This window comes from Acipenser ruthenus, chromosome 16 (genome assembly GCF_902713425.1).
Source record: "Acipenser ruthenus chromosome 16, fAciRut3.2 maternal haplotype, whole genome shotgun sequence".
Taxonomy (NCBI): domain Eukaryota; kingdom Metazoa; phylum Chordata; class Actinopteri; order Acipenseriformes; family Acipenseridae; genus Acipenser; species Acipenser ruthenus.
In genome coordinates this window covers 30,610,242-30,637,895 of record NC_081204.1, presented here as the reverse complement: position 1 = coordinate 30,637,895, position 27,654 = coordinate 30,610,242, and the positions used below count along the sequence as shown (strand labels likewise).

Genomic DNA, 27,654 nt, shown 5'->3' with positions numbered 1-27,654 from the left:
CACTTTAATCAGCTTCATAAAAAAAAACTTTGTATTTAATGACCAATTGGCATAATTTCAAATCCTTTTTATTCATATTTTGCATTTAATTGAGACATGATCTCATTGGAACTAGTTTAAAGTTGAAAAAACAGATGTAATAGTTATTTTAAACTGTAACATTTCCTGTAGATCCTGGTTCACTAAAATGCAAAAAAATTAAAACCAAAATATGCATATATTCATAAATCAAGATTTGAAGTAAACTCGCAAATACAGTGGATTGATATTCATGGTTTAATTCACAAGTTAGGGAACTCAATTCTTCATGGAGTTTACTGTTAAGAGCTTACTGTATAAACATCCCTGGTTGCTTGGAAATATGTCTGAGTGATAATCAAAGTCTATTGAAGTACACTTACATTATTTCAGAATGCATTCATCTGCAGTGAAGCAACCTGACACACCAGTAAAGAAAGTAGACACCGTCATACAACAAACCCAGTATAAGTGCAATACTAAACATACTGCATGTTGCTATCATGCTGAAATATAGCTCCTGTAATAATGCATAGTACATGTCTGTCATGTGAAATGTGGAAACAATTACCTTGTCGTCACATGGGAAGGCGGTTGAAAGCGGACGTGTGCTTGGTCTTTTCATGTTGAAGGTTAGTTGGGGCCACATCCCCAAAGATGCAGGTATTTGACAAGAGTTCAAATCCATTTTTACATCAGCAATCCAAGATCTGCAGGTGCAGCACAGTTCAAAAGTGCGAAGTACACATGAAGTCAATTTTGAAACATTTTTAATATTAATTCAACCAAAGCTGATGAATTTCAGACTGCAGGAGACGACGTTGACATGCGATGTGCAATATCCATTTTGGGGAATGAGCCAACTGAATTGTGAGGGCTTATAAGTATTGATACAGAATTACGTCAGTGGAGAAGTTTTTCATAGCTGCGCCTAATTCTACAGGATTTCATGATCTTGTGGGTTTTTTATTGGAATTGAAATTCTCATTGGAAATGCTGAAGTATCTGATTCATTTACTTAAGGTGAAAACGTAGGCAAAAAACATTTGACAGCTCTTATCAGCGCCCCTGTTCTGATATGTAATACCCTCTCATGAGGAGACTTTGTTTTCTACTGTTGCGCTCACAGCCAAATCCCTCTTAACCTGCACCCCTCACACCATCAGTCTCACTGAAGTATGTTAACAAGCGTCTCGCTGTGCTGCAGCCACATGGCAATGATAAATTGGAATGTCCTTACTTCGCATTCACCACAGAGATGCATGCTGAAGGGAAGCTGCCCTTCCTGTATGCCTTGGATAATATGAATCAGCAAAGATCTTCGGAGATGACATACAGTTCTAGAACTTAAAAAGACATCTACCTTCATTGTTGCGAGACCAGAGTGCTTAAAATGAGCAATCCGTCAATTGGGATGAAAAAAAAAGAATGACACTGTCATGGATGAAGCGAGAGGGAGGAACTGCTCTGGCAGGTTAATCCTCATAATCCCATGAAGAGCAAATTAGGGGGATTTCTAAAAAGACTGTCTTCTTTGTGAGCATCTGTAAAGCACTGAAGCACAGTTTGAAAGTTTCCTGAACCTGCATAATGACAGATAATAATTGAACAGGCACACTAAACAGGTCTGAATGGCAGCGAGATTTTTCATAACTAAACTACAGTATGGAAGCAACTTAGATTTAGACTAGAATCAGCATAAGCTTGGAACTGAATAAATGATACAAACTTTCCGCTGCACCGCAAACCATTCCATTGGTCATTTGTCACACATTTGAAGTAAATTCATTTTCATCATCTGCCTGAGATCCAAGATGTCGGAGTCAAATCAGGATTTGTGAAAATAAGGAATGTGTTCCACACCTCTTTCACTACGGGAACGAGAAGTTACTGCCTGCTGTTAATATTAAAACACAATCGCTCGTATTGCACAATAGAAAGCATCAAATGCAAAGAGGCAAATGGTGCAGCTAATAGTAGCTAGTGGCAGGTATCTGCCCCCGTCTCACACACGCCAGTGATTGCAGTGCACGGTCTGGTAGACCAGTTCTTTGGAATGAAGGATGTGCAGAAGAAAAACAACAGCCACCTTGGCGCCAAATGTGCTGTAGCTTCTCCCCTAATAACATCCAATGTGTTCTGTGTAAATTATGGCTTTTTACACTTCCATGTGCTCAAGTGAACCGCAGAAACATGCGACAGGAACTATGGATTTTTTTAAGCTGTAAAGTGAATTTTGACTTAAAAGATTCCCATGTGGACTTTAATTTGTTTCACGTGTTCGAGGGAGACTATAGAACACGTTGGGCTTTTTTTCTGTTCCCAAGAAAAGAAATTTGTTAATCTTAAATCAACCGATACACTATAAACCTGACTTACAGTTCCCCCAATCCATAATTCTAAAGAATGTTAACTGGCATGTTCCGAGGAGTAAAAACTGAAGGACTTTCATGATTTTTTACAAGGCTATTTCAACCTTTATTTGGTATTGTTCGACCAGAGGAATCATCTGGTTACAATCCTTATTCATTCACTTGCAGTTCAGTATTCTGTCCAAGCAAGCGGTCATCGGCCCGCATCTGTTAACATGATCACATTCTAATATGTAATAAGTCTCATATCTCTCAAGACCACGTCGATCCCTTCATGATGTGAAAGTCACTGCTTTTTGGACCAATGCAGTCACCAAATGAACTCGCGTTGTTCTGCAGACAGCAGCTTGTAACTGTAACTGTGACTTGTGTTCTTTGAATGTTTAACAGATGGGGCTACGACCAATGAATGCAAGGCTCTAATGTCAGAGCTGAAAATCCTGATTCACATTGGCCATCACCTGAACGTAGTGAACCTGCTGGGAGCATGTACCAAACCAGGGGGTAAGAGAACACCTGCAGAGTCTGCATGGCAGGGAAATGAAACAGAAGAGCATAGAAGTACATGACTCACCACCAAGCTCCAGTGTTACTGCTAAATGACAAATTGAGCAATGCTTGTGTTGTATTATATTATCAGGTGCTTTGATGGTGATCGTGGAATTCTGCAAGTATGGAAACTTGTCTAACTATCTGAGAAGCAAGAGAAGTGATTTTGTTGTGTATAAGGTGAGTGAAACAAGCGATCTCATACCATGTACTGGCCTTGTGCTGGAGCATAGCGAGCCCAGCAGTGAGTCAGTCTCTATCCAGTTTTACACGCTGTCGATAAGTGCATGGTGTAAAACTGGACTGTTAAAGTCAGGGCTGGCATGAAGCAAGTGTTATATATCTCTCTATCAGATCCTTCAGTCTTTACAGTGCATGTCCAGGGTTAACATGCATGTTACTTAGCTTTGTTAATGTTCGAAGCAATTTAGAGATCGCAATTGTACTGCAAAACGGCCATTTTTCTTGCCGTTCTAGATTTAAACTCAGATTTCCATGTGTTATAATGCTTTAACCCCACTATACCTGCTCTAAGCCTCACCAGTCTTGATGAGAAGGGAAGTGGCAGTAGCACTAGGCTACGGAATCACCTCAGAAGCAAACAGGGCCCGGTTTCCGGAGCTGCCTTCTGTTTCGTTGCTGCTGCTACTTGGAGATCTCTTTCCCACACTCCAGAGCCGGGAGGGTTCCGGCGGGGAGTCGAGTTGTGACCTGACAGAGCTGATCAAGAGGAGGCTGGAGAGCGTGGCGAGCACTGGGAGCTCAGCCAGCTCGGGGTTCATAGAAGATAAGAGCTACTGTGATTCAGAGGAAGAGGAGGAAGGTAACGGCAGGGTCTTCCTTCCAGAACACCTTCCGCGAGACTGACTGGAAACTCGGATTAGCAGACAGGCAGACCTGCTCGCGTGCTCACAACGTTTATACCAATGCTTGATTAGGGCAGCAGTGTGGAGTAGTGGTTAGGGCTCTGGACTCTTGACCGGAGGGTTGTGGGTTGAATCCCTGGTAGGGGACACTGCTGCTGTACCCTTGAGCAAGGTACTTTACCTAAAAAATTGCTCCAGTAAAAACCCGGCTGTATAAATGGGTAATTGTATGTAAAAATAATGTGATATCTTGTAACAATTGTAAGTCGCCCTGGATCAGGGCGTCTGCTAAGAAATAAATAATAATAATAATTTATTTATTTCGGCTGATGTATTAATGTTATTGTTTTTAGAAAACGTGCTAACACTTTACATTAAGTGTCTCTAATTACTGTGTATTTACATGGTAGTTACTAAGTAAATACATGTGCACTTACACATCATTACAATGTTATTATGCATAGTTACAATGTACTTAATGTGTAAATCATTTTGCACGATATATGTAAGTACACAATTGTATCAGAAAAGGGTTCGGGTTAGGTTAGGGTTATATTGTGCAAAAATATTTACGCATTAAGTACATTGTAACTATGCATAATGACACTGTAATGATGTGTAAGTGCACATGTATTTACTAAGTAACTACTATGTAAATACACAGTAATTAAAGACACAATTTAAAGTGTTACCAAAAACATTTGTTTTAAACTAGCCAGGTTAGCTGCGGTCCTGCTGGCTGTAATGGGTGTAACGTAGTTAAAATCATGACATGTTAATAACTGTAAGAATAAGTGTGTGCACTGCATTAGGACCAGTGATTCCCCTAAGGAGGTAATTGCATTGTGTGCAGTGCTAAAGTGAAATGTCCCTAGAAATGTCATTGTGTGGTTAGAGTGGCTGGAACTTCCTCTTTCGTTAAAAAAAAAAAAAAACATTTAAAAATCAAAGAAGCAAAGGAAGGCGGCAAAACAAAGATTAAAGAAAACACGCCACAATACCATTTGTTAATTGCTGCAATGGAAGTTATTCGTGGCTCTGAATTTACAGAGCTTTGTGATTCTGGTACACTGAGAAACCTTCAATAGCAATATGCCCAGCCCCTTTGATGTGGTGGTGTGGTTTGACGATGTATTCCGTGCCCTTCTGTAGATGCTGATGATTTATACAAGCGAGCTCTGACCATGGAAGACCTGATCTGTTACAGCTTTCAAGTAGCGAAAGGCATGGAATTCCTGGCGTCCCGGAAGGTAAGAACCCTGCGGTGGTCCCGCACTGATTCAAAGTGTTTCCACTCTACACTGCAGGTCCTCAGTTTCACTTTAGCCGTGGAGAGAATAATAGGAACGCTTCGGATTATTTTGGCAGCTGTGCGGGTCTCACCCGGTACCCATTCAGGATCGTATAGATCCAGGTAGTGTGAATCCCTTTGGTAAAGTAGGTCCCTAGGGTGCATTAGTCACATCATGAGCTGCCTCAATCTGGCCCTGCTTTAGCTCAATTGTCTGTTTCTAATCAAGAGAAAAATGAACAGGCTAAGGGTGGAAGTGGAAGGGTCTGCTTACACAATGTTGAAAGCCCTTTGTTACTGAGGCTGGAATAAAAAGTACAGCCCCAGTCAGGGAGACAACTGAATGATCTAATTCCTACGCAGTCGATGCACTGTTGCTGTCGTCTTCGTCAGCATTTTTAGCCTTCTTAAAGAAGTAGTTTGTAATAGAAGTTCCTAACGCTTTTTTCATTGCATCGAGAGGAATCAGACAGGTGTGTGGGAGATGCGAGTCATGTGACTTAGCTTGCCTTTTACATGAGTTTTAAATAGGGCACGTTTCGACTCGACTCCACTCCTGCTCACATGTAATTCACTGCCCCCTACAGGAAAGTACACAAACACACACATGCATTTAAAAGCACGGATGCAAGCATACACAGTGCAAAGCCTTTGACTTTTAAGATAATTGAAAAAACGCTTCACTGGCTCTATATACTCATTCTGCTCATGGTAGTACAGAGTGAATTCAACCAAACAGCATTTAGCTGTACCCTTAAAGATTGAAAGTAAGCCAATGTACTTTAAAGGTGAAAAAGGACACAGGAGAATAGCGGACACACCTACATAGAGGACAGTACAGCAGGTTAGAAATGTCAGCGCTGTTGTGTTTAGCAACAGAAATGTCACGGCAGGAAGTCGGGCTCTTTTTATAATAACACTCTGTGTTTATTTTCCATCCTTCCTTCAGTGTATCCACCGTGATTTGGCAGCCAGAAATATCCTTTTGTCTGAAAACAATGTTGTGAAGATATGCGATTTTGGGCTGGCCAGGGACATTTACAAAGACCCAGATTATGTGCGCAAAGGAGATGTAAGAATTTTGCAACATGCATTTTGCACAATTGTTGTTACTGTATCGAAATGTAACCACGATAGACACTATGATTGTATGCATTTGTTTGCTTCTAGAAGAATAAGTCTGAGCTGAATACAAGAGCCGTGTACAGTAACAATTAATTCACAGATAACTATATTCATGATACTCTAGTGCTCTGGTAAATGCATACTGTATATGCAAATAATGGCATCCTATTGGGGGCATGCGTGACATTTTTTAATTCTGGCAAGCTATCCTTATATCAGCTCATATAACAAAAAGTGATAATTGCAAAAGACGTTACAATTGCTGAATGTTATGTTAAAAATTAAAAAGCAGTGATTTGTCACAAATCATATCATCAGCTGTTCAGTGATTTATATGTATTTTTTTTTATTCACAGGCCAGACTTCCCCTCAAATGGATGGCACCAGAAGCTATTTTTGACAAGATATACTCAACGCAGACCGATGTGTGGTCATTCGGTGTGCTCATGTGGGAGATATTTTCTCTCGGTAAATACAAAAGCATTTCATCTGTAAAGGGTTCATCAAGCTAAACGAATGCCTGCTTTCCTGAGCAAACAAAGCCTGTGCTTCAGCCTGGTGCTTATCACAGTGTGACAGTGGAACAGATTACATATACTAGGCCCCCTTGCTGGTGAGATGAGGTAATACGACACAGGTCCTTTAAGATACTCCCTCAAACTGATCTAGCCCTTTGGTACAATTGCTAAGATGCGTCTTTGTGGAGAATGAGCTGCCATTCAACCTCTTGCAGCTTTCATCCTGTAGGAGCAAGACAAGTTTGAGATATGCTTATCTGAATGCAGTGTGGAGTAGTGGATAGGGCTCTGGACTCTTGACCGGAGGGTCGTGGGTTCAATCCCCGGTGGGGCACTTCTGTTGTACCCTTGAGCAAGGTACTTTACCTAGATTGCTCCAGTAAAAACCCAACTGTATAAATGGGTAATTGTATGTAAAAATAATGTGATATATGTATAATGTGATACCTTGTAACAACTGTAAGTCGCTCTGGATAAGGGCGTCTGCTAAAAAAATTAAATAATAAAAAAATTAAATAATAATAATAATGTTCCCAGGGTATGATACCGCTCAACAGGAGCTGTTGTTGAATCTATGGTTTAAGGCAGGGGTGGCCAAAGCTGGTCCTACCACTCCTGGTCTTTGTTCCAACCCTGTTCTTAATTGATCCAAATGAAACCTCCATCCAGACCCTGAAGTAGTTAATGATGTCATTTTACCTGTAGAACCTGGGGTGGATTGGCTCTCCAGGACCAGGATTGGACCCCCCTGATTTAAGGAGTAAGGCACTTGAAACAGAGAAATCAGTGTTTTTTTGTACAGATATCAGGGCTGTTCCTAATGATGGAACTGAATCCTAAACACTGTGCTTCTGTCGTGGCGAGAGTCCCATAATTGGAGGAAACTTGAATTTGATAATGAACTGCTAGCTGTTCTTTTCTACAGCTTGTGTAAGCCGTCGCCCTGTTTAACTACACTGTGGTTTTGTTGGCTTGACATGGAGCTTGAGCCAGCTGCCTGGTATTTTGAATACTCACCACCAGTTTCCAAACAGAGATGGCAATTAGCATGTCGGTAACTGCTTGATTGTTCCTCTGGGACGAGCTTGTCTAAAACCATCCGTTGTTTTGTCTGCATCTGGAAAACAATTAGCTGCAAATCATCATTGGACTCTGACCTAGATTCTGTCTGGGATAAGGGCTGTGAAACAGGCAAAAGCCACCACAATGTAAGCCTTTTTTTCAAAAGTATTTTGTGCCTTTGGGTGTGTTACTAATGACCCCTCTATAGAAATTAGTATACATTAAGAATTAACCCATTAGCAATATTGGCACAAAAATCAGCTGTTGTAAGCAGGTCAAAAGTGCACCCTGAACACGATGTGCACACACAGGCACATTACAGCCATGATATCACGTCAACCCCTGCGTTTCAATCTAGGTCTCGCTGTCTCACTTCTTGAATTTGTTAGTTTAGGTGCCAGGACTGAAAATACACCTTGTTTTCATATCAGCCCTCCAGATACGTAGCAATTAATAAAGATAATATTGAATTACACTAAAATAAACCTGACATGACATAGACTGGAGAAGTTAAATAGCTTTTAGCTGATCTCACCCACCACTGTTTTTTCTTTCTTTTTGCTGCTGTTGATAGAATCTGCCAACACATGCCAGATATGCATTTCTTCTGAATTGTTTCTAATTAAGATAAATACAGTATTATATACACACACACACATATATATATACACACACACGCACATGCACACACACACACGCACACACACTATATCACTGGAGGCAGAGGGCTTGAGGTCCCCTCAAGACCCCAGCAGGAGACGAATCTTATTATTGTATTCTGACTAACTACACTTTTCATATTATTATTATTATTATTATTATTATTATTATTATTATTATTATTATTATTATTATTATTATTATTATTATTATTGTTCATTTATTTGGTGTTGCAGGGCAGTACTGTACAGGGTCAAAATGCAAGATTAACATTTAAATACAGTAGTTTACAGTAAGTACAAATAATACTACTAAAATACAATATGAGCTAGGATGCAACAAGTTAGGATTACAACAAGTTATATCTACAATGACATATTAGCAGTGCAATAGTGCAAGGATAGCGCATCAGCTGAGGATCCAGTAACGTGGTGCTGAGGTAAGGCGCTGTGTACAACCTACATATTTAGATTTCAAGACCACGTCACTAACATACTTTCCATACAACATTTTCCAAACAAAGTTGTTAAGGCAGGAGAAAGGCAGAAACAAATTCAAGCACATCCTATTGACTTAATCTGCTAAACTTAAAAAAAAATGACCAAAATAATGATACCCTAAAGGCGAAAAGAGAGTGACACTACCGTTGTCGCAATGCAACGAGCATACGGGCGCCCCCCCTAGCTAGCACTGTCTACAGACACCCCTCCTCCCTCTCTTCCCCTGATCGGCAGGCTTGCTTTGTGAACAGTACCTCAGTAAAACTCCACAGCTATCCAAAACACATGCACTGAAAGCTGAACGCATCTCTATTTGAGAATGACAATGTTAATCTGAGTTGCACTGCAGCAAGGGTCTGCACATGCTGAGACACTGGAGCAGTGCATGCTTCTGCTCATTTTCACTGGCTTTGTTTTTTAATGCTGCAGTATTGTCCTTTCAGGTGCCTCCCCCTACCCTGGTCTACACATTGATGAGGAGTTCTGCTGCCGGCTAAAGGAAGGGATACGAATGAGAGCTCCTGAGCACGCCTCCCCTGAAATGTAAGCATTCTCTCAAAGAGACGTTTTAACAATGTGTCTTTAATAATCTTAACTGGGGAACACTTTACATCAGGTGTCTCGAATTACTGTGAGTGTACATAGCAGCTACTTAGTAAATACATGTGTACTTACACATCATTACAAGGTTAGTATGCAGAGTTACGTACAAAGTAATGTCTTTTTTGCAGGATATGTGTAAGTACACAATTGTACCAGAAAAAGGGTTCGGGTTAGGGTTACATTAAAAAGGTTGATACTTTAAGTACATTGTAACTGTGCATAATAACACTGTAATTATAAAGGGTAAATGGTAAAATGAATAAATACAAATTAGATACTATGAGCTTTATAAAAAATGAATACACTTTATTTTTTTTAAGAAACATTCCAGCCCGCTCATAGTGGTTGAATTCAGTAGACATTTATCCGATTTGAATAAGCAGGGAGCTTCCCACATTATTAAATAATAAAGATCACATTTCCCTGCTGGGGACTTGGAAGCAAATTCCAGTATTTCTCTTGTGTATTTGTTTGAAAAGCAAGCTGAAGCTTGTGATTGACAGAGAGTGGTGGGGATTTATTACTCACTGACAGTAATGCGCTGGTAACCTTAACCTCCCATGAAAGAACTTGGTACCTGACAACCAAGACCTCGCTGGATCTGTGACAGAACTCTGGCAGTCTGCAGGGAAAGCAGGACATTCAGATACTCCCTCTGTGGGGTGCGGGTTCAAGTGTTCACGAGCTGGGTGCCAGTGAAAGTTATTGAGACAGAATGCTTTCTCTTACAGCGCCAGGCTGAAAAGGAACCATTTATATTTGATTGTTTTTTTGAGGAGACCCTAGCCCTCCACCGGACACACGGTCCCTCCCTTGTCACGGTCACCTCTGCTACTGAGACGTCCGGTTTAAAGTTTCCATCGACTGGTAGTAATTATTTCTAGCAGCACATACTGTAGCATTTAGTACCTGCAGCATAGCCCAGCTTCCTACAAAGTTAAGCTGAGGGAACACAGTGCCACTTTGTGCATGGCACACCAGGGGAGACTTGGGGTTTGATACAGCAAAGTTGCTTCAAACTAGATCTCCCGGTCTCCTGGAACCAGGTTTCAAGCCACAGTCCCTGAAAGTGTCTTAGTTCCCTCAGCTTTAGCCTTTGCTCTAAACATGTCTATGAGTAATAAAGTATAAATACTTTGCAGTTCAGATTTACAAAAGCTATTGTGTTTCTGCTCTGAACTCTTCCCTTAACCAATGACAATAGACAGGATTTTAATAATGCATCTGCAGCACTTCAAGGAGATGCGTCTTGACTGCTTTCATTGCACTGTTATTTATATCAGAACAAACAGGTGGCCCAACCAGGTGCTTTAATCCTTTCTCCATAAGAAACTGCTGCAAACAAGAGAGTTTCCTACAGAAACAGCAGCAATTGACAGCTGTTAACTAGCAGTCGCATAACAGGAAAGAGGTGGCTGGGAGCTCACATTGCGAGCTGCCTTGTAGAGCAGTCAGGTGTCTTAGCTCTTTGTTGATTTGTAGGCAATCAAAAGCAAACCATTGGTTGCTTCCTGACTGACAATATCAACAGGATTTCCTTCAACTGATCTCTGTCTTCCAAACCCAAGTAAATCCCCAAAGTCAAATCCACCGGCTTCCTTAGATTGCAAGTAAAGATGTTAATGTGCATTGTCTTACCAATGAAACAGAACCAGCCAGGTGGCATGTTTATGTGCCCCTCTATAATGCATACCTGGAACTTGAATGATAGATTCTATTCTTTATTCAGTGCTGCGAGCATAATTTAATGAAGGTGAAGTTATGCTTCCTGTAGTTTCATGGCTTGTTCCTCTTGGTCCTCCAGCTATCAGACGATGCTAGACTGCTGGGAAGGGGAACCTGCTGAAAGACCGAACTTCACAGAGCTGGTGGAGCGACTGGGAGACCTGTTACAGGCCAAAGTCCAGCAGGTATGAGGACTCGCAGGCAAAGATACAGTAATACAAGTGTCCTGGTTCATTAGGGAGCATTCACACACGCTATTTAGAACATAAGCACCGTTTGGGACTGAGAAAAGGCCATTTGACCCATCAAGGCTTGCCCCTTGTTAGCAGACCATTCTCCCCTACTGGGAGATCTCATTTAAAAGCACAGAATTTCATCTTTTACAAACAACAGCCAGCTTTTTCAGGGCCCAAACCAATTCACTTTTAGCTGGATTTTTGAAAATACAAATTAATGCCATTAACATAGCTCTTGAGGATGCATATCTGTTTTTTGAATCAATGATAATGTGTTAATCAAAGAAAAACTACAATGTATCCACCTTAGCTCTGTTTATTGCATGATTTTTCCCACCTGAGAGTGAATTGCCCTGGGGTGTCAGTAAGGGGAATGATATGGAGCCCCTGAGCTCCACTGGAAGAGAAGATGGATCCAGCTACATTCTTCCTTTGAAGAGACTGAAGAAAAGTAACCATGGCTGCATAGGCAAGCCTGGCCATTATAGTTCCAAGTCTAGTTCCCATCAGACTTTTTTTGTTTTGTTTTGTTTCTACGATGTGAGTCCCACTTGTGCAAATAATAGTAAAGTCCATGTTGGTAATGATAACTTCACAGTAGGCTTTTCAGCTTAACCTATTACACACTGAATCCCTGTTTTAGGAGTTTAAAGCCCACTGTGAAACAGTCAGGAAGGGCTATGTCTTTAAACCTCAAAGCCCAGGATAATTGGGATCATGACTAGCTTGAAATTGGTCTTTGAATTGCCGTTGCTTTTTAAAAACAAACAAAAAGGAATTACAGCACAACAATATAAATCCCGCTCTGAGAAGGGTGCAGGAAGCTTCCCAGCACTGTGGGAATTACAAGAGATCAGGAACGTTTCTTATCCTGAGCAGCCTGTAATATCTGTTGTGAATTATTATTGTGATTGTATGCCTTTTTTATTTTATTTCTGCTTGTATTTATACTGTAGAAGGGTATTGGGGGTTATATTTTATAGGTCAGATATAACCCCCAATAACCCCCTGACTTTGCCTTTGCAAAGAAGTTGAAAAGGCAAAGTCAGATTACACTCCCAGCAGAAACCCTCATGCTTCACACAATGCATCATATCCAATAACCTAGTGATTCACTGGTTATCCTTGTGTTGTGCAGGGCTAATCATTACACTAGTAACATTTTAGGCAGGATACCAGGTTGTTTTTTAGCCAAGTTGCGACTGACAGATTTCCAGTATCTAAACACACCTCAAGAGCTTTGACACGCGTTCGTTTTTTTGTTTGTTTAATAACATGCCTGACGTGAGCAGTGGTTACACCGTTACAGACACATGTTCAAAGTGAGCGCTTCACCTTGACGCGCTGTTCTGGCTGTGATTCTGACGCTCCCTTTTGGATTGGTTCCATGTGCGTTCTCCTTTGTCTTTTCTCCTTCAGGATGGCAAGGATTACATTCCAATAAACACATTGCTGGCCGAGGGACAGGAGACCTCAAGCACCTCTACAGCAGAGGAGACCTCAAACACATCTGTGAACCCGAGACGCTCAGGGGGAACATGGTACTGCAAAGCTTTCAGTGCCCACAGTGAGACTGTAGCCTGCAGCTTCCTAGCTAGACAGTTAAGGGACGGGACCTTTGAAATCTGTACACCTTGGGCAGCACTTTCAAGTAGAAAAGTTGACTATCATGGTTAGTTTGTGAACAAGGGTGCAAACTGTGTTTTGTGACACCAGTAACCACGTAACATCATCGGCTTTCCAGCTGCCACTGGTAACAACTGAACTAAGAGGATTCAGGTTCACTAGACAGCCCGACAATGAAGATTGCCAGAAAATGAATAAATGTCGGTCCACACATATGTACCTGATATCCTGCATATACCAGCGAAATACATACCACTGTTAAATGCACATCTTCAAACAAATTATGCAGTTTTTTTTGTTTGTTTTTTACAGTGTTGTACATAGTCAGCAGTGGTATTAATGTGGTGCTCCCAGCGAAGCTACAAAAAAATCACTAAACCACAATTTAATGAAGCACATTTGGCAGTCTAATTGAAAGTAACCTTGGCCAGATTTAAGATAAACTCAAAGTACGAGTTCTCGCTAAGATATGTTTGATGAATATGATTAGTGTACATGTGTTTTTCATTATTTTAATTTCTCTTTCAATTTATTTTACAGGAACACAAAAATACGTCCCGTCAGTGTGAAGACCTTTGATAAGGTCCCTGTAGACAACGAAACAAACGAAACCCAGGAGGTATGCTAGCTTGCAGGTGCCACTTTGTGCATGAAGACCAGTTCACTATACAGCCTGACCAGGGCCTCCATGTAGCCAGATTGGCTTCACATGTGAAGAACCTCAAGCTTGTCTTAGGAGACCCACTGGAACAATAAATACACACTGTGCCTATATATATATATACATATATATATATATATATATACATTTATCTTAGTAAAAGAATACAGCATAGTGAAAGAATGTTAAAGCACAGTTAAGCAATGTACTCTATGTTAAATGCATAGCATAACACCTGTACCTGTAAGAACGCACACACAGTGACAGCAGGGTGCAAGGAGTCCTCTCTACTCACACTGTTGAGATCAGGGTCTCTTAACTATGGAAATGGTGGCGGATCTTGATAACGACAGCCTTAAACTCCTACCCCTGGTCCACCTAGGCTTGTTTGCAGTGTATATTGTAGTGTTCAGTGTGCAGTGATGCGACCAGTGATTGCATGCTGGTGACTCCCTGTCCGTGTCGGCTCTGTGCAGGAGGGCGAGTCAGACAGCGGGATGGTGCTGGCCTCTGAAGAGATGAAGACTGTGAAGAGACTGGAACTGCGAGCCCGGCCCTTAAGCATAATGGCTTTAGCGTAAGTACATGTAATCCTGTTCTGAGAGTTTCACTGACGGCTTTCAGAACCACGGGAAGAGCTGTTGTTTTCCCGTTCTGGAAATGCAGATGTCCGGAGTTTGCGTGCGGGTTTCGCTCCTGCGCTTCCCACTCTTTTTCTGGTGCGATGTGAAACTGAGTGATCTGTGAAAACGTGATCTTCCAAGGGGACAATCAGAAAGAGAAAAAAAAACATGGGGTCTTTACATGCTTCTGACTTGAATCGTGATGACTTAAGGGACAGATCTGCCCTTCTCTTGCACTGAGACGTTTCTTCTTGGTCCTGTGTGCTTTCTCCTCCAGAAGTATTACAAAATACTACCCTGTGTTTTCATTTCCGTTCACTGAACGCCATTCTTTTTTATTTTAATGCTTCTAGTGTTAATATAAATGACAGCCATTCAACCCACTGGGACTGTGCTTTCACCATTCACCCTGTAAACGGTACTGTTAAAGTCTAGCAGAAAAGTAGCAGAACAGGGATATCAAAAATTGCATTTTGAATTGTACATTATTTGAGACTATGCTCTATTTATTATACACAGAGTACTGGAATTCATAACGACTGCTTATGAAGTAAGAGGATTTGAATGTGTTGCATGCATTTAATTGCCACAGAAAGTCATTGGGAATCAGGTGTTGCATGAAGTGGGTTGGTAATGGTAAGTCTGTTGTTCCTAACAGACACAGATCTGTTTCAGTTATTTCTGTGAACACAATGACATGACTGATGTGACCTCTGGGATCAATGCTTGTTCTGAAATGTCTGCTTTACTGCTTAATTTACTTTTCTCTAAGGACATAGCCCTCATAATATGTGAACTTTATTGAAATTCACTAACCCTGCTACCCCTTATAGTTCCCCTTAGAAGTGCTCTTAATTTAGCCGAATTAAACCCCACCTCAGACCAATAAAAGTCAGGCTGGGACATGAAGTTGGTCTTTCTTGTGGAAATGTTGAATTAAATTGCATCAGCAGTTTCTGTGTCTGTGTTGATTCACTGGTGATATTACCTCGTGTGTCTATGGCTGCACTTTTCCTCTTCGGATTGCACGGCTTTGCAGTTTTATGTTACTCCTCGATTGTTATTATGGTTGTTTGATGTTAGGGAACAGAATGAGATTAATACTGTATATCCTGAGAGACTGCTAGCACTTAAGATCAAAGCTGGCTATTCAGAGTATATCCCATGAGTGAACTATGCTAGGCATCTCCACTATTGCCTGGCCTGAAGGGCCATTCATCCATTGCTGCAAATAACACTTGGTAGTTCACACACACCAGACATTATTTATCCATATTATCTCTCCATGATCACTCGGGTCATGGTGAAGGCAGTCTGAACTCAGTACTCTAGATGTGAATAGTGGTGTATCCGTTTCATACAGGGATATTGCTACACTACCAGGATACTCTGACGTTCTTCTTGGTTTGCCCTCTCAGAGTTTGTGTGAAGGCATGCAGAGACATGAGAACAGAACTTACAGAAATGTAACAGCAGTATGTTTGCTTTGCCGTTCTGTTACATAAGCAAACGCCCGGAGGTGACCATGGTTATTTCAAAGCTCTTCCATTTTATCTGAGTTTGTCCGTTCGAAAAATAAACTCAAGACATCATCAGTATCATTTATATTCGAATATCATATAGAACTAGCGTAAAGGCACACGACAGCGAGTCAACACACTGTGCAAAAAAAAACAAAAAGACCTTCACTAAATGAGCTGTATGGTGTGAGGTTAAAGCGTGACAGCGTAAGAGTTTAGAGCTGATGTTATGACAGCCTCACCGAGGCAATTTCTTTGGCGTAAACCACGATTATCTGTAGATATTGAAATCTGAAACATCACTTGTGATTGAGTGCGCTGTGAAGACAGGGTTAATCTCCAAGATTATCCCTGGATACATTCATCATTCAGTTGACTCGAGAACACCCCATTACAAATATTACATAACACTTAGAACAGTTTAACTTCAAACTTCAGAGTCGTTTAGGTGACGGACAGCCGCTCTTGAGACGCTTTGCAGCCCCGGGGACAGAACAGATTTGTAACCCTTACTGAGAGCCCGCGAGACTCTGTGTGGTCAAACAAGTTCCTAATAATGCTGCTGTCATCTCACACTCCAGTCGCTTGGGAGGCCGCCAAGTTACACATATACTTTAGGGTTCTTTTCCTTGAATCTCTTGACAACTTTAATACCCTCAAATCAAAAAGAGAAAACGGTAACAAAAAAAATAAAAAAAATTAAAAGAGACAAAAATGTGGCCAACAAGAGTGAACAGATCTTTGAAGGAATGTCAGATTATAACAGGGGTAGGGGAGGCCAGTGTCAGCATTTTCCACACAAGCAAATGCAGTTTAAGCAAAATGTGATGTTAAGCGTTTTAACTGCGACACACAAGTTTACAAAGGATTTTACAATGAAATGATACAATGGGCTTTGTTTCGAAAGATCAGAAAATTAAATCAGATGGGATTCATTTTCCGCTCCACCATTTGATCGTACACTATTGCAGAATATACGTTAGCCCCGATTTAAGAACTTTCTGCAGATCCTTGTTGGAGTAACTCAGTCAAAGCGCTGTTTCAAAGCTCTCCTGTGCTTACAGCCAGCCAGGAAAGAGAGATTTTAAGAACCGCATACAGAATTGGGCAGAAACATGGCAAATGAAGTTCAGCATCAAGCAATGTAAAGTGTTACAAGCTGGTCACAAAAATGTAAGCTCCAAATACCAAACGCTGGGGATAGAACTAGAACAGACACACCAAGAGAAAGACCTTGGCATGGTAATAGATTCATCACTGTCAGCAATAAAGCAATAAAGACAGCCAACAGAGTGCTTGGGTATATAGCTAACAGTGCAGAGCACAAATCCAAGGAGACTGTGATGACAAGGTTATAGAAACACCCTTTAAAACCCTCACCTCATGTCATAAGCCTGAACTCAGATGGGAATAATAATATTACTGGCATTGCTTGAGACTTGCAGCTGTTTCAATGGGGAAAGCAAAATACCCTACAGTTCTGTAAAATAATCATTGCATGCGGGGGGGCTGCACAGCCACTGCAGGGCCCTACCAACACTGGCAACTATGACCTGCAGACTCTTCAGAACAATCTGGGTGGTACTGACGTTAGCCACATCATCCAACTTCAGCTGGGCCCTCCAGTACTGTGCTTTGTACTTAACAGAATAACACATCATTTGGAAGTTATTTTGGAATTAAAAAAGGGTTTGGAATTCTAGTATTGATTGCTGTGCATTTGTGTTCCCTCTCGCAGAATGAAAGCAGTGAGCAAGAGTAAAGAATCAGTGTTGTCCGATGGGGAGAAGGAGACGAAGTACCTGCAGGAGCCCCTCGATTTCAGCATGGAGCACTCCGTTCTCCTCCACATGGACCCCAACCTGGAGTGCCACAGCCCCCCGCCAGACTACAACTACGTCGTCCGCTACTCTGCGCCGCCAGTGTAGCGAGGTGCCACCACACTCAGTGAAGTCTGTTTATAATGTACGTCACTGCTTCTTACCTCAACTATGCAAATGTAACTTTGTGATTGGATCAAGCAGGAGGGCACATTTCCGGGCCACGCTTTACGGTAATTGGCAGGCTATAGGAATACGGGTCAGTAAAGGGCTGCTCTTGTAATTAAGCGTGGAACTGATCAGGAACTCATTATTCGTGGAACTCAGAAGGAAATAATATTTTAGTTCATGTGTAACATTATTCAAGTTCCAAGGGTTTTTTTATTTTTTTAAATACCCTCCAAGTGCTGAATACTAATTTCAAAGTCTGAAAACATTCTCTTGTTATTTATAATGTATATGGGTATCTTCATTGGTCAGGGTATTTCCATTTTCTTCTGGATCAAAATAAGTCGGCTGCTAATCTTTCTACAAATTCCTTTCTAGAAACTATGGGTGCATTTTCTATTCAGGTTCCCAAGAAGGTGTACATTCACAAAAAAAAAAAATTCTGAAGAAGTACATTTCTCAGGTGAACCTATTTATTGTGAACATATAGAGTGCTTATGGGTATTCGCTTGGAGCACCTGCTGTGGTGATGAAAGTGTAGCAGCGCAGTGCAGTGAAAGCAGTCACACACTGCGTCAGAATTACTCTTTCATCACACAGGATGATCAGCCGTCTTTTTAACCATCATTAGGCGCGGACAGGGTTACCGTATGACTCCATGTGCACTAGGACAGTTTGGGAGAGTTCAGGCTTTTCAACTCACAACCCCAATGCATTCTGGTAAGTGTAGTCCTGCTGTGAAAGGTACTTGAATGCATTGCGATGTGAGTTGAAAAGCCTGAACGGTCCCAAATGTTCCTAGTGTACATGTAGTCATATGGTAACCCCAGGTGCTGGGCGCCAATGTAAGCACATACACGCACAACCCCATAGTTGGTGTAAAAGGATTCTGGGAAGTGTAGTTTATTGTAGATTATGTTAAAGGAAAAATAAACTACAGTTTTCAGAAAGCTGTCTACCGGAGGAGATTGAGAAGGTGTATTTTTTTCAGTTGCACTCTGTGTTTTTGTTTAATAGATACATTTAACTGTAATGTTTTTGAATTACCTTGTGTTTGTGAAAGCTATGCTTAAAGCACACCTAAACTAATGTCACTGTTGACTGTTGGACTGTATCAGAAATACAGATTCTATTTAAAAAAGAAAAAGACAAAAACTATTTTTATGACCCTCTTCATTTCCCTGCCCTGTGAGTCCAGTCAATAAAACCTTCACACACTGCACCTGCAACCCACCCTTACATCAGCAAACATGCTAAGCTGTTGAGAGAACATCCATAGGAGCCCTTAATTCAACACAGATATATACTAACACAGGTCACGAAGTTGTTATGGACAGGTTTTTTTATTGAATCATCCCCCAAAGACCAAAGACTTTATCAAAACTCCAGGCTCATTCCCTTCCTGAAATACTGCAGCTGAGCAATTGTAAAGTAAAAGACAACTGTCTCAAATCTGTGTGTCAGTCTGAATGCAGTGCCTTCTTTTGATGGAATAAAAAGTCAATCCGAATATGTCACCAGCTGTTCATAATGCATGGTTTGCCCAGGAGAGTAACCTGGGCACCAGGAATGCTAGACAATGGTATTTTGTTCTAAAAATAGCCAAAGCTACTCATTTACACAAGGAGAACAAAGATTGTCTTGGCTTGCCAGACAGCCTGAGAAACGCTGATCACTCAGCTATAAAATATCTCTCAGGTCAGAGCTCAGTGATATGCAAAAAAAAAACACAAACGGCCAATTTGTACATGATCAGGGTCATTAAGACCAATATCATTTCTAATTGTGTCTGCAGTTCACTTTACCCTGATGCTAAAATGGGATTCTAAATTCTAAATCCATTCTAAATAAACATCATTCCAAATTCTAAATGGGGTTTGTTAACCCTACAGTACCCTCTAAGTACTGCACTAAATGTCTTGCCTATGTGAAAAAAAACAAATGGCAATACAGAATCTGCATCAGCCAGCGCTGAATGGAGCAATGGGGTTAAGGAATGCTGTACTGCTGTTAGGCCTGTATGTTGCCTATGAAAATACTAACACGTTCAATACTCATGGGGGAAAAAAAAAAAAAAATATATATATATATATATATATATATATATATATATATATATATATATATATATATATATATATATATTACATTTTTATGATGTATATGCTGTTGTACACAATATTCTGTAGGAACCATATAGTAATTCTTTATTGTTTTCAAGAATGTTTAGAATTAAAGTGCCTCTGTCGCATTGTTATGTACTAAAAATGTTACTAATGCTTGCAGGACAGGCTAGAGTTTGTATATACTGTATCACAGACAGTCTTGTGGTATGTTACTCTGAGTTTTATTAAAGGGCTGGTCATTAACATGGTATGAATTCACATCAGAAAAGGGACTTTAACATGATTTAAGAATCATTACATAGATCCAAGTAAAAGCCTAAAAGACCTGTGACAGTATGAGGGGCATTTCTACTTGTTATCAATACATTTTGAAACCATCTGGAGTGAGTAAAACTGGGCCTTTTTCACTGTTTCAACTTTTGAACTTTCAGTTCCACCAGCGTTGAAAGCCTTACTCCTAACCTGTTATGCACAACAAGCCTCTGTATTTCATATTCATTCTTGTTTTTCCACTTGACATTATTGTCAATCCAAAAGATCCAGCTAAATAAACGCGGCCAGCCCTGCGGAAGGTAACCTCTAGACATCAGGCTCCAGTGACCCTGATTCAGGGTGAATTCAGAGTGACGGGAGTAGCCGTGTACTGCCATGTGTTGTTGTGTGAATTCAAGTGGAAGGCTAAAGGCCTGTTTGTATGAGAAGGTCTGCACTGATGTCGTCTGTCTTTCATATGTAGTCCCAGAGTGTATTTGTATTAACCTCCCCCCCCCCAAAAAAAACACAAAATAAAGATTTCTATATTTATACATTAAGATGTTGTTCGGCTTGCTGTTTTTCACACACGTTGCGTCTTCTTTTTCATCGATGTAACTGCGAGTAACAGTAAGTAAAGGCGTTTATAATCATTCACTCTCCATGTTAATAAACTGGGAACCAAACAACTTCCCAGTGTGTTTAAATATGAAGTGCATTACTTAACCAACCTAGAACCAAACAACTCAGTAAACAGGTGTTTTCAAAGAGTTCCTCACAGAGTAAATGCTTGCCCCTCAGTTCAGTGTTCGGCTGCTGGTGAGGCCCTTTGATGTGTCTTATTTAAGAGTGGAGATCCCAAGAGCCCATGCACTGTGTTTACTTTGCCTCGGCCCCAGACATTTGCACCTTGAACATGCTTCCTGCATGGCACAGTGTCGACAGTCTGGCTATCACTGTAAACTAGGGCATCCTCTGAAACAATGCACAGGAAATACTTTGAATCATACGTATCAGAGCAGGGCAGCGCCCCTGTAATGAACATCCTGAGGGGTCACAGACTCATCGCCAGCAATGCTGCCGGGACCAACAGCCCTGGGGTCAATTCCAATTCCAATTCCAATTCCAATTCTAGCAGAATTGTTTGAAATTCCAATTCCATTTCCAATTCCAGCAGAACTGTTCAAATTCCAATTCCAATTCCAATTCCAATTCTACCAGAATTGTTTGAAATTCCAATTCCATTTCCAATTCCAGAAGAACTGTTTGAAATTCCAATTCCAATTCCAATTCCAATTCTACCAGAATTGTTTGAAATTCCAATTCCAATTCCAATTCCAATTCCAGCAGAACTGTTTGAAATTCCAGTTCCAATTCCAATTCTAGCAGAATTGTTTGAAATTTCAATTCCAATTCCAATGCTATTTTGTTCAATGACAATTACAGTTACAAATATACTGCAGTAATTACAATGGCACTAAAAAGTAGCATAAACAACTCCACACATTCCTCTATTTGTTCTAAATAACCAAACAGCAATCCCAGGTACACACACACACACACACTATATACAACTTATTTTTTGCAAATAAATGGGGTCACCAGAAGTGGTTGAAAATACAAGAATAATGATCGAATGACAAATAAATGCGTAATTGAACTGTAACCGATCAGTTATATGGTGTAATTACAATGAGAATTATGCAGGTGTGTCAAGCTTACATTTCCATTGCAATTGCAATATATTATGAATTGCACAATTACATTGGAACTGAGCCCAGGCCCAAGTATGGTAGACCGCAGTTAACTTGTATGCATGTTATTGACAGTGAATGTGCTTACTCTGAATGAATAAAACACACAGTATATGGGTTCTCTGTAAATTACTCTGCTATATTTTATTTCAACAAAGTTTGCGGTTTCAATGGATTACTCCATAACAGTGCAGACCTCCTCAAACACAGTTTAGGTCAGCTGTCAGTTTCTACTGAACAAGCGCTGATAAACATACAGATATTACAGTGCTCTGGCACCTGGTTTTTAGCCAAGCTGGAAATGACTTGTAAGGCATTGGTGAACATGTTCATGGAAACCATCGTTGGCGCTCCTGCAGAACATCTGGTGGGACGCAATGCAATAGTTATCCTGTCAAGGTCACACACTGTGCAGTGCACCACATATCGGGTGACATTATAATCCTTGTTTTGAAATGATTTGTTATAAACAACCATCTCGGTAGTGCTGTTAAAGGAGCCGAAGCCGTTAAATTAATTTAGTCATTCTTCCCATCAAGCCTCAAAGATGTCTCTGTGTTCATTAAGAAAAAGTCACCAATAGGAGACACAGCGGTTGGAAGTTAGAGTTATTGGTAGCTCAGCTCCACTCTCCCCCCTCCGTTACTAGCCAGGTACTTTTTACCATTCTCATCTGTGACTATTAAGCACTTAATGGTACTGCATTTAGAAATAGTCAAATAACCTAAAATTCAACACCAAATGTTTTGACTAGTCTTTTTCCATGTCTTCAAATGTTGGAAAGGTTGGACATTCACTACATATACTCATTGTTTTGGAGCGTGGACTCCACCCCCGATTGATAGAAGAGTGAATGGTCTCTTGAAATTCACATTTAGAAAGGTGGGTGTGCTAATTACCCCTGGGGCATTGCAGCTTGCAGAAGTGAGAGTGGCTAGTAATCGCGTAGGCAAGAGTGGCAAAAGGCAAGACGTTGAAAAAGGCTTCTAGTCGAAACGTTTCTCATTTCGTCATTTTACCGCTTCTTTTACACACTGCAGGCCCACCATGCAGCCACCTCAGAGCTACAGCGTCGGAGGACAACGCACCTCTGGGCAGCTTACAGGCAAGCCTGCAGGCGCCCGGCCAGACTACAGGGGTCGCTGGTGCGTGGTGAGCCCGAGGACACCCTGGCCAACCATCCCCCCACCCCCCCGGGGCGGCATTGGCCAATTGTGTGCCGCCCCTTGGGAGCTCCCGTCCACCGTCGGCAGTGGAATAGCCTGGACTGGAACCGGTGATGTCCAGGCTATAGGGCACATCCTGCACTCCACGCAGAGCGCTTTTACCAGATGCACCACTCGGGAGCCCCCAACAGAGGCTTTTCTTGTAAAATAAGCCACACAACCTTTCCACTTTCCACTGGCCCATCAAAAATGTTTAGACTCCTAATTCACGAACCACGATCCCTTGCGGACTGTGAAGTACATAAAGATAATTACTGTGATTTGTAAATGCAGTATTATAAACTGCTGGATTGCACTCTTTTTCCAAAGTCCCTGGTGTCAAGGGCTTGGCTTTTTCATGATATCAAATTACTTTTAAAAGGCTTACCTCATTATGGTACACAGAGTGAGACTTGTAGCCTGCTTGAGTGCATTTCTGGTCCCTAAACACAACAATACAACCCTTTTTTTAAAATCATTGGCCTGGAAAGTTCTGACTAATCTTAAAGGAGTGCTATTGTTATGTCTTTGTTCTCTACACAAGACACACACATTGTTCTGCACTTTATAAAGGAATCCGTTTGAATGCTACTCCTATCCTATGATCATTTTGATAAACGCATACAAGAGGTAAGACCTTTTAAAGCTTTGGTTCCTATACTGCTTATTAAACTGCTTGAAATACAGGGTCACTGTTAGAGGGCATGGGCAAGACCAGATAACCCGGAGCAGAATAAGCACATTAAACACCATTGTGCAAAAGCATCGGATTTCAGAAGAGTTGCTGAATTCAACAGGAATAACCTTTGCTAGTATAATATCCTGGACTTTGTGTCAGATTTCATCCACTTGTTAGTCTGTTATCTCCATGTAACTCGCTGCCTCCTGAAGTCACCGACTCGTTACAATAGAGTGGTATGAATGATCTCTGTCACAGCTCTGTCACACACCCACTCAGCTCTGCGAAAACAATCTGTGTTTCTTAATAAAATGTAGGAACTTCTTGTTCTGAGGACGAGCATGTACTGCAGATTACACCAGCGCCAGTTTACACAAATCACAGCGTGCTTTTCGTTTTACATGTAACCCTGCCTAGACACGTACAACATGAGAGTTACCTAATCATGCAGCAAATTAACAAAACATTTTCAGAATATAACGTTTGTTTTTTTTTTCTCTCAAATTACATTTAGCCCCTAGGCATTGCGTGTTAATTACGACAGGTTATAGAATTTCTTTGAAAACTTCAATAACAGCATCTTTCTGCAATGAGCAGACACGACTACCTTTCAAAAAAAGGAGGCTAACTGTTCATGACAAATAAATACGAAATCATTATTATATGACAAGTAGATTCTCTCCCACAAGTGGACGGCTGTTCAGTCCCTAATCTCAGATCAAGCTCCAAGCCAGATAAAGGGAGATTTAGTGAAAATGATAAAAACTCACCAAGCTTGCTCATGTGCTTGCACAGTGCCAGTGCTTACCCGTCTCGTGTTTCATAGATTCCCATGGCAACACATTGAGATTCTCATGTGTCGCGTTGGTCTTTGACAAGCAGCCACTGTCCCAAAAAGAGTGGAACTATTTACAAAACAGGAACAAAGAAAACGAGACAGCACTTGAGAGCTGATTTCAGGACAGGACTTGTACAGCATGGCCTGCCAGTAAACTGGGACCTGTTGGCACTTGGAGTGCTTCCTGAACAAACTTAAAAAGTGTTAGAATCCTTTATCTTTACACTGACATGGGCAGCACGAATGTTACTCACAGTGTACGGTGCTGGCAGTGTAAGTTATTCATTTAGGACAGTCAGAATTGCCATGTAACACATGCATTAGTATGTAGCTATAACAGAGTCACGCAGAGTCAGCATATCGTGCATTTAGAAATAACAACATGAGACAGTCAACAAGGCATGTGTTGTGCAGAATGTGTTCCTTTAAAAACATCACATGGTTTGATACGATCTTTAAAACACATTAACTAACTTGATAAATACAGAAGGCTGTATGGTACAAGCTGCTATCCGCCCCCAAGCGTTTGTTCTGATATCTTTAGAGAAGACCTGTTTTGAGGACAGTTGACTGCCTTGGATTTTCCAGATTGTGGATACATTTCATTGACACAGTTTCCAAAGAGATGGAGTGAAACTACTTCCCCCCCTCTCCTTTCAAAATCCGCTTAGCTCGCTAGAAGTGCATCAAACTGATGTCACTCAAGCACCGGCTCATGTAATTAAAGCATACGTTTGTAACTTAAACAATTGTACCTGATTTAAATCCCCAATTCCCACTTCCCCCCACCGTCCCAAGATAAACAAAGCCTCTGGGAGGAGGGTGGGGGGGCAGGCTGCAACAATCTCCTGAGCCAGGCCGTGCTTATAGAATTGTCTGAACACTTGCCAGAATGCTTTTTCTTTTAAATGCAATGATAAATGAATGACGGTAATCGTATTATTTCAGCGGTCCACCCCCACACCACGCCAAGCAAGAACGTGCAGCCTGGCCTTCCTCTCACAATGGGCCGGACGTACATTAGTGCTGCGGTAAAGCAGGCCGTGTCTGGGCTTTGATTGCTCCTACTGTACCTCGCAATTAAACAATGGGCAGGATGTCGCCCCAAATGGAAAGGTGAATCAGTGCTTTGGGTCCAGTTCAGTTGTCTTTTTTTCTTTTCTTTTTGTTTTCATAAAACGAAAAAATAGGAAGTTCACAAATCTGGATCTATTTGGTAGCAGCCAAAAGGATATAAGTGGCTAAGGCTATCATCAATCTAAACTTTTTACGTGACCCAACATTGATATCCTATTTTCCTGTAGAAACGTTTATTCCAGTATCCGTTGGTACAGTTTTAGCATGAAGAAGCCCTGAGTGCTTTAACACATTTCCTCAGTTGAGTTTTCAGGGGTATCTCTCTCATATCTTGTTTTGCCTCAGTGGCAATTTTAGACAGTCGGATCCCTGAAACATATACTGCATTTTGAATTCCTTCAATAAAGAAGGATTAGGGTTAGTCTGTAACAGGGTATCACACTTCCTAACTAACTGCTTCGGTCATCATGATACAGTCTGAGGACCACATGCTGCCCTGGGGGCCCAAGAAATGCCCCTGCTATATGCAGGTAAACTGTACCACTATACTTAGCCTACAAATCTCAATTATTACATTATGTCTGAAACTAATTTTCAGGGAGCCGCACTGCACTACAAACTTGCGCAAAACTAGGCATGTGAAAGAAAGGGGGCCATTCACAGCTAGCCAGCTGAACAGGAGATATGCAACAGGTAGTCTCCTAGCAGCCTGAATGTCTGTGGCTTAATGTTCAGTTCTTAAGAAAACCAGCAGGAAGCTTTATAATGTGTACTTGTACTCAATGTATTTTTATAACAAGGCAGGTGTGAAATGTAATCCACTGGCATCCATTGAGTGGGTTCAGACTTTTGGTTTGGACCCAGATCACTTTCACAGTGTTGTACGTCTGCCCACCTCTACATAACTGTGAAATAAAAGAGACGTGCTGATCAGCAAAGATCCTGTGAACCCACAAAGCCCTCCCAGGGAACAACACTTTATTATTATTGTTATTATTATTATTAACAACTTGAGGAAGTGAACTCTGAAAACAGCAAGTAAGGAACGAGCAGAATGCGGGTGCACTCAATAAAACTCCACCGATAAGCCAGAGAACGTCACGCAGCCTGTACTTAGAGATGGGACTCACCGCAAACATGTGTTTGTGTTTATAAATAGCCGGGCAGCATTAGGCTTGATAAAGACAGCATGGTGCCTGAATCTTTTCCCATGCAAAGCAAATGTTTATATCATGGTTTGTTTTTTTTCTCTCTCTTTCCAGGAAGTCTTATTGGGACATAGGAATGTTTAGTATGCAGTTTTATAGAGTTCTGTAGCATCTGTACTGATCAGCAGCTCAGTTTGAAGGTTTAAATCCCATTGTAATACAACACAAGTAATAATAATAATAATAATAATAATAATAATAATAATAATAATAATAATAATACCGGTATATCTTTTATATATAAAAGAAAACAATGAGTAAATGACAGGCCTGCCAACCAGTAAAATCATTTTTGAAATAAGCAGTTCAGCTTAGAGAATGGATTTTGTTTTGTCAGGTCTATTTTAATGATCTGAACAACAGCAGATATCAGGAAGACCATTAATCCAACTTGTGTTTATCCCAAAGGCAGGTTGCTTGACCTGTTTATTAACGTTAATAAATAGATTCAAAACACAATTAAATTAGGTTCATGAAAAATCAGGTTTAGAGATGTGGAAGTACTTAGAGCCACTCCTGTTGAAGTCATGAGCGTTTGCAGCTAACAAAATATCCCATAAGATTTCTCTACA

General features: G+C 40.9%; 1 protein-coding gene across 1 annotated transcript in view; it reads left to right on the top strand.

Moving 5' to 3' along the window:
- Positions 1 to 18,906, top strand: part of LOC117412244 (vascular endothelial growth factor receptor kdr-like) — a 50,452-nt gene extending 31,546 nt beyond the window's left edge. Inside the window, exons 19-30 of the mRNA XM_058989391.1 lie at positions 2,781 to 2,894; positions 3,031 to 3,119; positions 3,615 to 3,762; positions 4,958 to 5,055; positions 6,046 to 6,168; positions 6,578 to 6,689; positions 9,405 to 9,504; positions 11,369 to 11,474; positions 12,945 to 13,066; positions 13,692 to 13,770; positions 14,289 to 14,389; positions 17,694 to 18,906. Coding sequence (XP_058845374.1) covers positions 2,781 to 2,894; positions 3,031 to 3,119; positions 3,615 to 3,762; positions 4,958 to 5,055; positions 6,046 to 6,168; positions 6,578 to 6,689; positions 9,405 to 9,504; positions 11,369 to 11,474; positions 12,945 to 13,066; positions 13,692 to 13,770; positions 14,289 to 14,389; positions 17,694 to 17,883 — 1,382 coding nt within the window. The 3' untranslated portion in view covers positions 17,884 to 18,906. The remainder of the gene's footprint in view (positions 1 to 2,780; positions 2,895 to 3,030; positions 3,120 to 3,614; positions 3,763 to 4,957; positions 5,056 to 6,045; positions 6,169 to 6,577; positions 6,690 to 9,404; positions 9,505 to 11,368; positions 11,475 to 12,944; positions 13,067 to 13,691; positions 13,771 to 14,288; positions 14,390 to 17,693) is intronic.
- Positions 18,907 to 27,654: the final 8,748 nt, after the last annotated feature.